The 15,887-nt window shown below is 51.6% G+C and overlaps 1 protein-coding gene across 1 annotated transcript in view; it reads right to left on the bottom strand.

Annotated features, from left to right (window-relative positions):
• The window catches only part of DPYSL5 (dihydropyrimidinase like 5), an 86,602-nt gene that overhangs the window by 6,626 nt on the left and 64,089 nt on the right, over positions 1 to 15,887 (bottom strand). Inside the window, exons 4-11 of the mRNA XM_012788190.3 lie at positions 14,981 to 15,160; positions 14,145 to 14,213; positions 12,526 to 12,570; positions 6,739 to 6,814; positions 5,425 to 5,581; positions 2,932 to 3,073; positions 1,590 to 1,732; positions 960 to 1,167 (exon numbers count right to left, since the gene is read on the bottom strand). Of these exons, the coding sequence (XP_012643644.1) occupies positions 960 to 1,167; positions 1,590 to 1,732; positions 2,932 to 3,073; positions 5,425 to 5,581; positions 6,739 to 6,814; positions 12,526 to 12,570; positions 14,145 to 14,213; positions 14,981 to 15,160 (1,020 nt within the window). The remainder of the gene's footprint in view (positions 1 to 959; positions 1,168 to 1,589; positions 1,733 to 2,931; positions 3,074 to 5,424; positions 5,582 to 6,738; positions 6,815 to 12,525; positions 12,571 to 14,144; positions 14,214 to 14,980; positions 15,161 to 15,887) is intronic.

Genomic DNA, 15,887 nt, shown 5'->3' with positions numbered 1-15,887 from the left:
GTCATATGGCAACTCTACATTTAACTGCCCAACTGTTTTCCAAAGTGGCTGCACCATTTTACATTCCTTCTGGCAAAGAATGAGAGCTCCAATTTCTCCACATCCTCACCAACACTTGTTATTTTCCATGTGCTTTGATCAGAGATACTCTTTGTCAGATACTCTTACAGGTGAACACATTGCTCTCCCAGCTCTGTCTAGCACGTTCTCCAGAGGTAGGACTGAGGCTCCTGTGCATCATCCACATCTGGGAAGCCTTTGGAGATTTGACCATTCACCTACCTGAGTGAGAGACCCTGGGTTTGCTTCTGGATTTAACAGTGTGATAACTGAAGTCAAGCTTCCTACAGACAGCCCAAGCCTGGTCCCCCAGAGCAGGCCTGGCTCTGGACTGCTTCGACTGTTGGCCTTAGTTTCTCTGAAAACTCTGGGCCTTCACATGTGGAAAGCATGCCACAAAGTGGATCTTTTGTGTTAATATGCGTGCTACTCCAGTGCTGTGGATGATGGCTTTTCAAACACCAGTTCTACTACCCCTTCCTACAGCAAGAGTGGGAGGGAACCAGGCAGTGGCTGTAACTCCAGGGGCACTCCCAAGCCTGCACATCAAGAGGTACACAGTGGTGTCTCTCTCTCTCTCTCTCTCTCTCTCACACACACACACACACACACACACACTCATATTTCCCTCTTGTGCCTCCAGGAACTCAGGACCCCGTTTGCCTGATCATTTAAAATTCTATCTGGTAATCAAAGATGGGGAATAGAAACCAGCATTTTCTGACCCTAGCATTCCCTTGCCCTGCCACACAACGCCCTCTCAACACTGGATAGATGGCAACAGAATTCGGTAGAAAAACAGAGTGACAACACCCACGAGATTTAAAACAGTCATGTAAGATGCCCCCCAGCAGGGGCACCAAGCTCTTCCCACACGTCTTCCTCCGCCCTGGCCTTACCTTCTCTCTCTGCACTAGCTTCTTGTAGACAGTGTCTGGGAAGGACCTCAGGGGACAGAACTTGCCGGTGCCCTCAGCACACATGAAGACCCCGTTCTCGTACACGACGCGCCCACGGCTAATGGTGACCAGCGGCACGCCATGGCAGCGCATGTTCTCGTACAGGTTGAAGTCTCCTCCCTGCACCTGGGTGCTGGCTGAGATGGTCCTGGCAGGGAGGCAAGGACAGGAGAGAAAGCTCTAAGGACAGGTAAAGATGTCGCAGCTCAATGGGAAGGAATGATCCCCAAAGGCTGGCAGTTATAGGCTGAACTGGGTCCCCTCAAAATACTTATGTTGAAGTCCTCTAACCCCCAGTACCTCAGAAGATGACCACAGGTAGAGACAGGGCTGTAAATGTGATAATTCAAGTAAAATGGAGTCCTACAGCTGGGCCCCAATCCAGTCTAACTGGTGTCGTTATAAGAAGGGGAGGTTGAGACACCAGCCCGTGTGTGCACAGAGGAGAGGCGGCCGGGTGTAAGCCACGGTCAAACTCTCCACGCTAGAAACAGTGCAAAGATTATACGCCTTTGGAGTTCTGTAAAATCCCAAGTGCCCCCAGCCCTGGAGACCAGCAGCAAATTTTACTTTGTGGCTTCTGGGTCCCACACCACCACGTCGGCGTCGGCCCCCGGGATGACGCGGCCCTTGCGGGGATACAGGTTGAGAATCTTAGCGGCGTTGGAACTGGTAACAGCCACAAAACGGTTCTCGTCCATCTTTCCTCCAACCTGAAAGAAACATGGTGACGGTGTCAAGTCAGCCGGGCTCCGGGTGTGTGTCTCACACCCCAGTCCCCTCTGACGCCTGCCTGGGGCCTGTTAGCTTAGCTGGTCAGAACAGTGGTCCCAAGGAGGTCAGTACTGTGGGCACCAACTCAGATAAGCCACCACGCCTGTCCCCTGTGCTGCTCACTTCAGCCTTTCTCTTTTTATCCAGCAACAACGGTGAGTGAGCGGACCCTTGTTCCAAAAGGCTGCCTAGCTGGTGCAAATCTGCCTCCTGTTTGTAAAACCAGCTCTGCTCACGTGCCCACTATGGATGAGTCAGGCGCTTCCCTGCACCTACAAAGGGTGATATAATCTGTGCTCTGGAAAAGCATCTTATTGCCCCACCCACAGAAGCACGGGGACTCTCTTCCAAGGGGACTTCCCGAGCCATTTCCTGGGCTTTCCATGAGCTTAGTCTTGAGGACTTAAAATCTCTTTGGGGCTCCTACTCTGTGTTGAACCTAATCCATGATAGATCAAGACCAAAAACACTTATTCATGGGCAGAATGGGTGGTGTTCAAATGAAGTCCCAGGCTCCATCTTTTTGAAAGCAATTAGACAAAATATATCAAGAGCCTTAAAAATATTCATATTCACCTGGGCCACTTCTAAGAATCTTTCTTAAAGAAATAGAAATGCTGACATACCCTCATGAACAAAGAGGGTCTCTGCAGCATCATTTGTAAGGGAAAAATTGGAAACAGTCAAAAGCTCCAAACATTAGGGAAGGATTAAATAAAGTACAGTACTTCCACCATTCAGCCATGAAAAAAGATGTTTTTAAAAAATTTTTTATTGACTTAAGAAGACACTCAAGGTATGCTGTTATACAAAGAAAAATGATAAACCAAATTAATTATTAAAATAATGTATAGTACACACATAGAACTAAAAATAAATGCACCAAAATGTTAACAGTAGTTTAATCTCTAGGCATTGATTTATGGAAATTTTTTTCTTATGTGTTTTTGTATTTTCCAAATTTCTATAGTGTGTCTTATTACCTTTCTAATCAGGGGAAAAAGACTTTTTTTGTTTTGTTTTTGAGTGAAAAAAAGGGCTGGGCTTGAACCAGCCCTTCTAAGAATGCTCTTTGACAGGATCTGTGGCGTGAAAACTCATGCTAGGATTAGAGTGGGCAGGGGCCCAGAACACGTACCACTCCTCTCTCCCAGATGACACTCATGCGGTCCTGCACGCCACTCACTCCGTGTGGGATCTTGGTGAAATCCTCCTTGCCCATAGCCTTCTGCTTCGTGGTGAAAGGCCGGTGATCTGATGCCACAATGTTCAGAGTGTCACTGGGTAGAGAGAAGGACATGGCCAGTAAGGGGAGGAGAGGTCAGGACCTCAGAGGGTGGGGACAGGCACAGGGAAGAAGCCTTGGCTTGGGAACAAGGCAAAGCTGATTCCAATTTCAGCTCTGCCACCTAGTAGCTCTGTGACCTCTAGTGAGTTCCTTCATCTATGTGCATCTGTTTGTTTATCTACAGAATGGCAATGCACGGAGTGTGGCAAAGACCATCCATGTCACAAGAGCCCATGGTGAGAACCTTTGGGATGGCAATTTTTAAGATTTAAAATAGTGGGCAGAGAAAAAAACAAATTTAGGGTTTAGCTAAAGTGAGATAGTGGAGGTGGTCTCAGCATCACGGAATCATGCGCCGACTGCCTCTTACTGGCTCCCGACCCCCACCTGTTGGCCACGAGCATTCACAAATTTAATGCTAAACTTTGCTAAACAACTTGGACCCAAGCCTTCCTTGGATGTAGGGCCTCTAATGGCCCCGAAGGAGAAGGAGGGACAAGACAGAAAAGAATTCAGACTTATAAGCCTATGGTGGTGTGCAAGTCGGTCAGTTCACCCCGCGCCATCCAGGACCATGGTCTTCAGACGGAAATTAAGGTTGTGGATGGACAAGGCACAGGCAGGGCCTAGAGGGGCTCCCAGCTAGCTAAGACTTGGGGCAGGACTGTGAGAGAGGGCACATGGCAGCAGACCCTCTGCCAAAATGAGGGAGGCAGGCAGCTGGCCCATGTGTAGCGATCTCTGTAGCCAAGGCTCAGAGGCAGAAGGGGCAGAGGAGCGAGCATGCCCACTTAGCCGGGCCTGGGCCACCTCGGGAGGAAGAGCCCTTGGGGGAAGGGAGGGCTGGAGCAGGGGAGTCAGGTGGGAGGGGCACAACTGCTAGGGCCACACAGTGGGAGCCCTGAGCATCAGTGAGGAGTCATTTGACTCTGCAGGAGGCACCAAAGCCTTGTGAGTGCGTGTGCGCCATCTAAGACGCCTGCTTTGGAAGGACAATCTGGGAGCAGAAGGCATTATTTGACCTGGTGAGGAAGCATATTCTCGAGGCTCTCAGACGACAGCCAGTCAGGCTGCACGCAGGGCTGTCCCCACAGGGGCCTGGCAAGACTCAACAGTCACAGCTCTTGCCAGATGACTAGTGTCTCTGGCCAAACCCACAGTCAGATGACTTAGCTCTTGCTTGGTCATATCTTCCTGGGCCAGAGAGGCTGCTCTGGGCCCTCTCGAACACTCCGTGGAGCATCTGCCACAGAGGAGAGGGTGTGTTCTAGACACGCCGAGGGCCCCCACATTCTGGGCCTGCAGAACCCACCAGAGACGGATGGGTTTCACTTGCTCCTTGGGGCAGGTCGGGACCCCGAGAACAACAGGCTCAGCTCCCATTCTTTAATCAACAGGTCTTACCAAGCACCTGACTTTCTTATGAAAAGCTCCTACACAAGCAGGTGCCCACTAAGCAGGAGTGAGTGAATACAATCACGTTCCAGGCTTTTGAGGTCTCCCAGCGCTGCCCTGCATCTGGGAGACAGGAACACCCATCCAAACTGCTTCAAGTTTAAAACATGACTGGCTTTGCCAAGTACCTCAAAACTTTAAATGTTCAAATAAAAAAAATTCTGGTCCCTTTAAGAGGTCAGATTTTAAATAAAGGACAAATCCTTCTATCTATAGATTGTATGATACATCTTATTCCTACATAGCCTAAGAAATCACATCCTAAAGCAGATAACTATGAAGGAGCTCACATTTTCTTATAGAAATGAATTGCATCTCCTGAGTCTACTCGAGCAGACTGTTCATCAAACCATTTTCTTTAAATTGGGATTGACTGGGAAAGCAGTATCAGAAAGAGAGGAGCTGGAGGAAAGGAAATCTGGAGAGCGGGGTGGGGAAAGAGGGAGAAAGTGCAGAAGAAAAAGGGAGAAACCTAGGAGAACGGTACACGCAAGAAGAGGAAACATGGGAGGCAAGAGAGAGGGGTCAAGAGAAGAGACAGAAAGGATATTCTAGGATCAGTCAGAGGCCACACCCTACAGCTCCCCACTGGGCTTTAGAGTAAGAAATCCATGCCCTTAATGAATGACCACTGTTCACAGTTTTATATGTGCTTTTTACTTATACTTCAGAAGCTCTCACTCCAAATCAAGTGGGCACAGGAGCCCAACAGGATGGCAGTTATCTGGTGGGCTCTGGGGAAGGCAATAAATAAGATAATCCTGTGGGCACAGTGAAATCAATCCTGGGTCAGAATTATTTCCTGGGGCCTCTATGATGAAGATGTTAAGAACACTCTCTGAATGGCTGTGCCATCGAGGCCACGGCAGTCCTGCTAGAATGCCTTACTTGGCCAGCAGGCTCATGAGGTAGGTTGAAGTGTTGGTGTCCAGTCTCAAGGGAGGCACCGTGACATAGGCAGCCGCGTGGGACCAGTCCTGGTGGTAGTAGTGCAGGCCTGTCAGCGTGGCATGTGCCGTGGTGGTCTCGGCCAGCACAACTTTCCCTAGAAGAAGAAACATTAAAACTATAACCAGGAAGCCACTGAACCGGAGAGATCGTTGGTCTGAGACTCTCGTTTTACAGTGAAGGAGCTGAGGTCAGAGACAGGAAGGACTTGTCCACACTCACTGGGCCGTGTGAGAGCACAGCCGGGCTCCAGCCCAGAGAGCTTCCCTGGCCCCCTGCCGACTCCCCACAAGGAGAAGAGAGGGGCACAGGCACCATGGCCGAAGAGCACCGAGAGGTGCTTCGGGGAGTCCGGTGTGGCTAGAGCGCGGTATGTGCAGGGTGCTGCTGGGAGACCGGGCTCACTAGTGGGTGCACAGGCACGAGGGGCCGAGAATGGCATGCTCAGGAGCAGTCTGAGCTGTTTTCTGAACAGGCAGGTGCCGTGAGCAGCTTCTGAGAATCACTGGGGGTGGGCTCTGCAGCAAGGTTAGGGGACAGGGAGGAGGAGGAGGAGGTGGGAGCCCAGTCAGCAGGCTGGGACAACAGTCTAGGTGGGACCCCACGAGGGGCTTCAGCGAGGGGAGAGGCAGGGGGTGGGATCTAGAGGGGGACACGGTGTGAAGACTGGGACGCCCTTGCTTCTCATTCACACTCTCAGGTTTGTGACAGTGACTTAATGTCCCTTGTTGCCCAGGCCCTCACCAGCATCTGGGCTGGGCTATAGGCAACTGCAAAGCCTTCAGGAATTGCCAGGTGACCAGCAACATACGAGTGCCTCTCGGGTTCAAACTCAGGGTTCCAGGGTAAAGGGAACCTGGGCCCACACACTGTTCTTTTTCCAGGGACTTCCCAGATACCCTCTGAAGTGCCCAATGGATCTGGTCCAGGATTTTATGTGAGTTGCCATGGCAACCGCTAGTAAAACCTAAGGGGCCAAAAAGACACCAATTAATGAATGAGTTTAAAACTTGGAAAATTGTACCAGACCGAGGAGAGGTGACAGACAGTTCTGTGAAGCTGTTATGCATACAAACAAGCAGAGGAAACAGCTCAGGATCTAGCCAGGCTAGTGTAGGGGCTTCTGAGGAAGACAGTGGTAGAGCAAAGAGAAGGGTCTGGATCCAGGGCCAGGGAGTGCACACAGCTGGTGTGCCTTATCATTCCTAGTCCCACCACATCACGTGCACTGCCCACCCAAACCTAAGGACTCACCTTGCATCTTAGCAGCTGCGATAACGTCACCAGCCGAGATGCTGGACACGTTGACCAGGTAGATCGGACAGTGAGTCTAGACATAGGAAACAGCAGGAAGTAGGGAGCATCGGCCCATAAACTCAACAAGCACCAAAATAATCCCTGCAAAATCAATCCCAGCACCAGCACCTTCCCCTGGGTGGCTCAACCCCACCCTGAAGGTGACAATCTTAGGCCGGGAATACAGGGCTGGCAGCCAGAGCATGGCTGCAGGCTGAGCAACTGCATGAAGCAAGGAGGCAGCGAGCAGCGTCCAACACCAGCACCCACCAGGAAGGCCAAGTGTGGGGCAATGATGGGTCCAGGCTGTTGAGTCTGAACCTCATGTTTTCTCTCATCTGATAACCATGACTGCAATTTAAAAGGAGGGACTGTCTTTTCTATTTTAATTTACTCTTCATAAATGTGGTGCCCTAGAGACAGGCATGTATTATATTCTATGCCTAAAATTATGACGCCTGCAGTCTGAAGGCTGCTTATCAGTAGACAGAACGTATCCTGGAGAACAGAAGACAAGCGGGGCAGGGTTCAGAGTGTAGCCAGACAAGACTGACCCTGTGGGTGGACACCTGGATTCTAAGACTGATGAGCTTTTTCTCTACTAAGCTGTGCAACCATGGTCAATGGCTTAACTTCTCTGGGCATACATTTGAACTGAAACACAAGGAGCCGCCTTTTTGTTTTTCGAGTCTTTCCTTATTCTGAGGTAAGTTTCCATTAGGAAGTAATTGATAAAATAACAGCTGTCATGGCAACAAAACAATGTCCTTGTCCAGCTGCCAGATTTATAAAGTGCTAATGGGAAACTCTATTTCCCCATATGTTATTCTCATTCCCTCTTTGCTTATCAAATTGGGAGGACATAGAGTTTAGGAACTGGCCTGAGGTTTGATGCTATTAGCACAAGCTTACTGACTAATTCTAAGATCAGCTGGACCTACAACCTCTCTGTTTTCCCCTTGCAATTCATAGGGGAATACTTTCTTGCTTACATCTTTCAAGATAGCCAGGCATTCCAGAGGACAGGTTCCCAAGCGTCCCCACTCATTAACACCATTGGGGGGCTTGTTAATACACAGGTTGCTGGGCTTCACCCCCAGTTTCTGATTCAGTGGGTTTGCACAGGGCCTGAGAATTTGCATTTGTTTCTATTTCTAACAAGTGATGTTGGTACTGCTGGTCCAGGGACCACATTTTGAAAACCAACTGCTCTAGAGGAAGTAGTTCAGATGATCTGAGTAAAGGGAACCTTTAATGATGGTTCAGAAGGAGAAGTGACTTTTGTACAGTGCTCTACTGTTTATGAAGTGCTTTCCCTTCCTCGGCTCCTTTGATCCCCACAACCATCCAATGAAAAGTGGCACAGCACTCCCCCTTACCCACGGTTTCCCTTTCCGTGGTTTCAGTTACCCACAGTAAACCAAGGTCTGAAAATATTAAATGGAAAATTCCAGAAATCAATAATTCATAATTTTTAAATTGTGCATGAATCTGAGTAGTGAGATGAAATCTCGTGCCATCCCGCTTGCTCCGCCCACGACGTGAAGTCTCCCTTTGTCCACCGTATCCACGCTGTACATGTCCCCTGACCGTTAGTCACTTAGTAGCTATCTCGGTGATCAGATTGACTGTAGTGGTATCGATGCTTATGTCCAAGTAACCCGTATTTTACTTAATAATGTCCCCAAAGAGCAAGAGTAGTGATACTGGCAAATCGTTATAATTACTCTATTTTATTATTATTTATTGTTTTTAATCTCTTACTGCAGCTGATTTATAAACTTTATCATGGGTGTGCATGTATAGGAAAAACTATGCATGTGTATAGTGTATACAGGGTTTGGCACTATCTGTGGTTTCAGGCATCCACTGGGGGTCTTGAAACCCATGGATAAGGGGGGGACTACTGCACTGTCACTGCAGTTTCATATTTTTTTTTTTTTTTGAGACAGAGTCTCACTTTGTTGCCCAGGCTAGAGTGAGTGCCGTGGCGTCAGCCTGGCTCACAGCAACCTCAATCTCTGGGGCTCAGCGATCCTACTGCCTCAGCCTCCCGAGTAGCTGGGACTACAGGCATGCGCCACCATGCCCGGCTAATTTTTTGTATATATATTTTTAGTTGGTCAATTAATTTTATTTCTATTTTTGGTAGAGACGGGGTCTCGCTCAGGCTGGTTTCGAACTCCTGACCTTGAGCAATCCGCCCGCCTTGGCCTCCCAGAGTGCTAGGATTACAGGCGTGAGCCACCGCGCCCGGCCTGCAGTTTCATATTAATATAATAAAATAATGTATCAGAGTGGCTGAGGGACTTGCATGTGGTCAAAAAGCATATATTTTGGTAAAGGCCAAAGCCAGGACTTTGGTGCCACATCTCTTGCTTGGCCCAGCACCACACTCCATCAGCGCCCGTTACCGTGAGGATAATCCTGGTACTGAGGCTTTATTCTGAACCACACCAGGGAAAAAGGTGCGAGAGCAAAGGCCTAGTGTGGTGGTGTAAGTTTAAATTATGGTTCTTTAAGCAAACAGACTCTAGTTGTATGAGGCTCTGTGGTCCCCCCACCTGCCCCTGCCTCCCTGGGGAGCCATCTGCACTTGAGTAAGCTTAGTGAGGTGGAACAGAGTGCTGGGTGGAACAGGGAGCTGGGTGGAGAGAGAGCTGGGTGGAACAGAGAGCTGGGTGGAACAGAGTGCTGGGTGGAACAGAGAGCTGGGTGGAACAGAGAGCTGGGTAGAACAGGGAGGTGGGTGGAACAGAGAGCTGGGTAGAACAGGGAGCTGGGTGGAACAGAGAGCTGGGTAGAACAGGGAGGTGGGTGGAACAGAGAGCTGGGTGGAACAGAGAGCTGGGTGGAACAGAGTGCTGGGTGGAACAGGGAGCTGGGTGGAACAGAGAGCTGGGTGGAACAGAGTGCTGGGTGGAACAGAGAGCTGGGTGGAACAGAGAGCTGGGTAGAACAGGGAGGTGGGTGGAACAGGGAGCTGGGTGGAACAGAGAGCTGGGTGGAACAGAGTGCTGGGTGGAACAGGGAGCTGGGTGGAACAGAGTGCTGGGTGGAACAGGGAGCTGGGTGGAACAGGGAGCTGGGTGGAACAGGGAGCTGGGTGGAACAGGGAGCTGGGTGGAACAGGGAGCTGGGTGGAACAGAGTGCTGGGTGGAACAGAGTGCTGGGTGGAACAGGGAGCTGGGTGGAACAGAGAGCTGGGTGGAACAGAGTGCTGGGTGGAACAGGGAGCTGGGTGGAACAGGGAGCTGGGTGGAACAGGGAGCTGGGTGGAACAGGGAGCTGGGTGGAACAGGGAGCTGGGTGGAACAGGGAGCTGGGTGGAACAGGGAGCTGGGTGGAACAGAGAGCTGGGTGGAACAGAGTGCTGGGTGGAACAGGGAGCTGGGTGGAACAGGGAGCTGGGTGGAACAGGGAGCTGGGTGGAACAGGGAGGTGGGTGGAACAGAGAGCTGGGTGGAACAGAGAGCTGGGTGGAACAGGGAGCTGGGTGGAACAGAGAGCTGGGTGGAACAGAGAGCTGGGTGGAACAGAGAGCTGGGTGGAACAGGGAGCTGGGTGGAACAGGGAGCTGGGTGGAACAGAGTGCTGGGTGGAACAGAGAGCTGGGTGGAACAGAGTGCTGGGTGGAACAGGGAGCTGGGTGGAACAGAGAGCTGGGTGGAACAGAGTGCTGGGTGGAACAGGGAGCTGGGTGGAACAGGGAGCTGGGTGGAACAGGGAGCTGGGTGGAACAGAGTGCTGGGTGGAACAGGGAGCTGGGTGGAACAGGGAGCTGGGTGGAACAGGGAACTGGGTGGAACAGGGAGCTGGGTGGAACAGAGAGCTGGGTGGAACAGGGAGCTGGGTGGAACAGGGAGCTGGGTGGAACAGAGAGCTGGGTGGAACAGGGAGCTGGGTGGAACAGAGAGCTGGGTGGAACAGGGAGCTGGGTGGAACAGGGAGCTGGGTGGAACAGGGAGCTGGGTGGAACAGAGAGCTGGGTGGAACAGGGAGCTGGGTGGAACAGGGAGCTGGGTGGAACAGGGAGCTGGGTGGAACAGGGAGCTGGGTGGAACAGGGAGCTGGGTGGAACAGAGTGCTGGGTGGAACAGGGAGCTGGGTGGAACAGAGTGCTGGGTGGAACAGGGAGCTGGGTGGAACAGAGTGCTGGGTGGAACAGGGAGCTGGGTGGAACAGGGAGCTGGGTGGAACAGGGAGCTGGGTGGAACAGGGAGCTGGGTGGAACAGGGAGCTGGGTGGAACAGGGAGCTGGGTGGAACAGGGAGCTGGGTGGAACAGGGAGCTGGGTGGAACAGGGAGCTGGGTGGAACAGGGAGCTGGGTGGAACAGGGAGCTGGGTGGAACAGAGTGCTGGGTGGAACAGGGAGCTGGGTGGAACAGGGAGCTGGGAGGAACAGAGAGCTGGGTGGAACAGAGAGCTGGGTGGAACACGGAGCTGGGTGGAACAGAGTGCTGGGTGGAACAGGGAGCTGGGTGGAACAGAGTGCTGGGTGGAACAGGGAGCTGGGTGGAACAGGGAGCTGGGTGGAACAGGGAGCTGGGTGGAACAGGGAGCTGGGTGGAACAGAGTGCTGGGTGGAACAGGGAGCTGGGTGGAACAGGGAGCTGGGTGGAACAGGGAGCTGGGTGGAACAGGGAGCTGGGTGGAACAGGGAGCTGGGTGGAACAGGGAGCTGGGTGGAACAGGGAGCTGGGTGGAACAGGGAGCTGGGTGGAACAGAGTGCTGGGTGGAACAGGGAGCTGGGTGGAACAGGGAGCTGGGTGGAACAGGGAGCTGGGTGGAACAGGGAGCTGGGTGGAACAGAGTGCTGGGTGGAACAGGGAGCTGGGTGGAACAGGGAGCTGGGTGGAACAGGGAGCTGGGTGGAACAGGGAGCTGGGTGGAACAGGGAGCTGGGTGGAACAGAGTGCTGGGTGGAACAGAGTGCTGGGTGGAACAGGGAGCTGGGTGGAACAGGGAGCTGGGTGGAACAGGGAGCTGGGTGGAACAGGGAGCTGGGAGGAACAGAGCTGGGTGGAACAGAGAGCTGGGTGGAACACGGAGCTGGGTGGAACAGAGTGCTGGGTGGAACAGAGTGCTGGGTGGAACAGGGAGCTGGGTGGAACAGAGTGCTGGGTGGAACAGGGAGCTGGGTGGAACAGGGAGCTGGGTGGAACAGGGAGCTGGGTGGAACAGGGAGCTGGGTGGAACAGAGTGCTGGGTGGAACAGGGAGCTGGGTGGAACAGGGAGCTGGGTGGAACAGGGAGCTGGGTGGAACAGGGAGCTGGGTGGAACAGGGAGCTGGGTGGAACAGGGAGCTGGGTGGAACAGGGAGCTGGGTGGAACAGGGAGCTGGGTGGAACAGGGAGCTGGGTGGAACAGGGAGCTGGGTGGAACAGGGAGCTGGGTGGAACAGGGAGCTGGGTGGAACAGGGAGCTGGGTGGAACAGGGAGCTGGGTGGAACAGGGAGCTGGGTGGAACAGGGAGCTGGGTGGAACAGAGTGCTGGGTGGAACAGGGAGCTGGGTGGAACAGGGAGCTGGGTGGAACAGGGAGCTGGGTGGAACAGGGAGCTGGGTGGAACAGAGAACTGGCAGCAAGAAGGATGCATGCCAGAATGGCAGCGTAACAGAGCTGGTTCAGCAAACAGTTCTGGGGCCCATGGGCCAGGCGTGGTGCTGGCACCCACAGCAGAATGAGACTGCACTGCAGAGGCTGCTTTCTACTCCCAGAGTGGACGGTGGGCTACTTACCCTGTTTGCAATGGTGATAACACGGTGAGTAGCTTCAGCTTCCAGCTATAAGAAACAAACAAAAGGGAGAAACCAAGCTTCATCATCTCTTTCAAACAAGCCCACACCCGCCTGAGAGCCCACTGTGTAGAAAGTACTGGAATATCTGCACCCACAGGGGCTGCTTGGGGCAAGGCCGGGGCAGCGGCACCAGCCTCTGAGCACCTTAGTGCACACTGAGAGAGAATCCTAGGACTTGGATGCCAGGCACATCCTTGCTGGATGCTGCTTAATTAAAAGACAATGAAACAAAATTAAATAAACAAAACCTAGAGTCACATCTCTCCCTGTTTTCTGGTACATTCTCTGCACAGTCCCCTCAGAACTGCAGAAGGAGCAATAGTGACTGATTTCAAGCTAGACATTAGCCTCCATCAGGGAGTCTGAGCCTTGGCACTACTGGCATTTTGCGTTGGCTAATTATTTGGGGGGGTTGTCTGTGCACTATGTGGCGTTCAGCGGCATCCCTCGCCTTTGCCTACTAGATGCCAGTAGCATCATCCTCCCCCAGATGGGACAACCAAAAATATCTCTAGACACTGCCAAATGTTCCCTGGGGAGCAAAATCTCCCCTGGCGTAGCCCCAGGGCCCTCTTCTTGAACCAACATATGACGGTGGTGATAATTACTGCTGTAGCCACCACTACAGCCAAAGCCTGCTGTCTCCCTCGTGTTACTTAACAAAGAAAACAGTGCTGTGGCCACCGCCTGCTCACTCCTGCTCTGACAGTCACCCCTCGGTGCACTTCTTGGGTCTTTCTCTACCAATTTGGAGGCGCCAAAACAGGACCTGTATTCAAGGGCTCTGACAGACAGGGACAGATCAGGGCAGGAGTAGGTGGGACTCCCCAGCCAACGTGTTCCTGAGTGACGGCAGTGCCACCACATCCTGTGTCCCACTCCTTGTCCCTCACAGACATCCAACCAATGCTCTGCATTTAAGGCTTTCTCCCCACAAATGGTAGAGAATGTCTCAGCAGGGTCACAGGGCAAGAAGGCATTACTTGCCCAGTGTAGTCCCTCCAGGGCAGAATTATTCAGCAGGGAGACCATGGGGAGTTTGTATCAATGCCCTGCAAAACTGTATGCTATGAACCCAGGGGGCAGAAGAAGAACTGGGCCCTTAGTGACCATCTCAGCAATAAGGGGGAGGGAGCACGGACACATATGTCTCCTGGCTCTGGTGGGAAGGGTCCAAGGTATTCCTCGATGCGCAAAGGGGACCTCATCCCCAAAATGCGGAGTTCCTGGTTTGGAATTCCTTCTCACACCTGCAGGCCTTTCAGTCTGTCTGCTGTCTCCCGACTGTGTTGGGCAAAGCACCCGCTGGTGTGCTGACATTGCCTCCCCAGATCCCAGAAATCAGAATCAAATGGGTGGGTGTGGGCACCCCTAACTGTCTCCTCCAAGCTCAAGGCCAAGCTCAAGTCTCAGCATGGAGGAGCTTTCCCTGGTAAGCTTCCAGCTGGGAATTTCTCCTGTGGAGAAAGGGATACAACTTGTATTTTTAATGTCTCTTCCTAAAAGATTCTGTCAATCTACATGAAAAACGTTGACAAAGGACACAGAGTCTTTCTCACCTCCTCTGGGCGGCTGATCTCGATTCCTTCTGGGCCTGTGATACCCAAATCTAGCGCCTCCTTAGCGCCCTGAACAACAAGAGAGAGAAAATTGAAAGATTCATAGAGACATTGAGTAAGGAAATACTGGACACGAGGGACTAAAATCTGCCAGACACAGCCTGTTTCAGCAGGCTCACTACTATTCTCAATTCTGGAAAGTTCATCTTCTAAAGGGGAAGGCATGCACAGGCCTGAATCTCACTTCAAAATGACTGGACATATCTTTTTCTCTTAAAAGTATAGCTCAGTGACTGGCCAGGGGGCCTGGGACACCAAATTCAAGCACTCTTGATTGGTTTGAAACTCGGAATTTCCTCATTGGAAATCTAGGCAGGTCTCTAGGTTTCAGCAACTCCTGGGGCAGCTGTTACCCCAAGACCCAGGAGTACACAGAGGCTTGTTTTTCTTGGTTCCAGTGAACAGATCTTCATAATATCTCAGCCCCTCTGCAGAGGGTAAGCAAAGGGGAAACATTTCTAAGAAGTGCTCCAAATTCTCTGCTATAATGGAGTTTAAATATCACAGCATTAGAATTAAGACATTATCACCTAAGATTTTGAAAGAAATCTTTTTGAACCATAAAAAGAGGGGTTTTTTTGTGTTTTTTTTTATGAACAGTAGAAAAGTTTGGATTTTCTGATCAAGATTTGTCAGCTGGGGTGTTCCTATCTTACAATTTGTTCTACAACTTGTTTTATCTAAACTCTGTAGGATCAGTGAGGGGTGGTCAGGAATCCCCCTGAGAACTGGCTCTATTCCCGCCCCCCGTGTGACATTCTCTACTGCACACTTGCCTCGGCCACCAGCTCCCCGTTTTCAGCATGGACTCGGGCGATCGCCCCAATGTCCTTGCAAGCGTGAAACACTTGGTACAGCTCACTGTCTCGAAGCATGTACAAGTCCTTGTAGGTCATGAACATCTGGAATGAGTTGACACCCTTCTCCCTCACCAGCGTCTCCATTTCGGCTTTCACCTGGGGAGCAAATGCAAAGGCCATCGTGAGCACGGATGCTCAGGAGAGGACTGGCAGGTGCAGGCCCCGCATGGAGGAGATGTGGGGCTCGCCACAGCTCGGCTGGTTGAGTCACCGCATGGCCACCCACAACTCTCGCTCTCCTCCCACCCCAAGGGCTGCTGTGAGGTCACCTGAGCAAATGGATGCAGAAGTCCTTTGAAAATTGTCAAGCATGACACCATTAAAGGAACCATATTGTTACATTATAGGCACGTTTTTCCTCTCATATAGGCTTGGCCTGCGTTTCTGCCTTCAAACCAGCCTTAACAATGAACACAGGATTAATGACTTTTATTCCTGTGGCCTGCTCCCCCAGCACCCATAATGAGGGCAGTGTTACAGAGAAGGCACACTAATGCTAAAAATCTAGAGAAGCTGAAAAATCAAATTTAGGAACAAAGCAAAGCATAAATAAAGCTATGGGAATAAGGATATTCATCTCAACATTAGTTATACTGGGGGAAAAAATGGAAGCAGCATTGGTCTGACAATGAGAAAATAAAGTCAGGTTCATCTACTCAATAGAACATTTGGTGGCCATTACACTGATGGCCACGAAGACAGAAAATGCTCACACTTCAGCAAAAAAGTCACTCTGTAAAAGCATGAAAAGCAACTAGGAAGAATAAGTTACACTAACAGTGGGGATTGTGTTGAGTTACAGAGTATGTGCTTCCTTTCTTTC

Source organism: Microcebus murinus, chromosome 3 (genome assembly GCF_040939455.1).
Source record: "Microcebus murinus isolate Inina chromosome 3, M.murinus_Inina_mat1.0, whole genome shotgun sequence".
NCBI lineage: Eukaryota > Metazoa > Chordata > Mammalia > Primates > Cheirogaleidae > Microcebus > Microcebus murinus.
The sequence above is the reverse complement of the archived record's forward strand: the minus strand, read 5'-3'. Positions and strand labels throughout refer to the sequence as shown.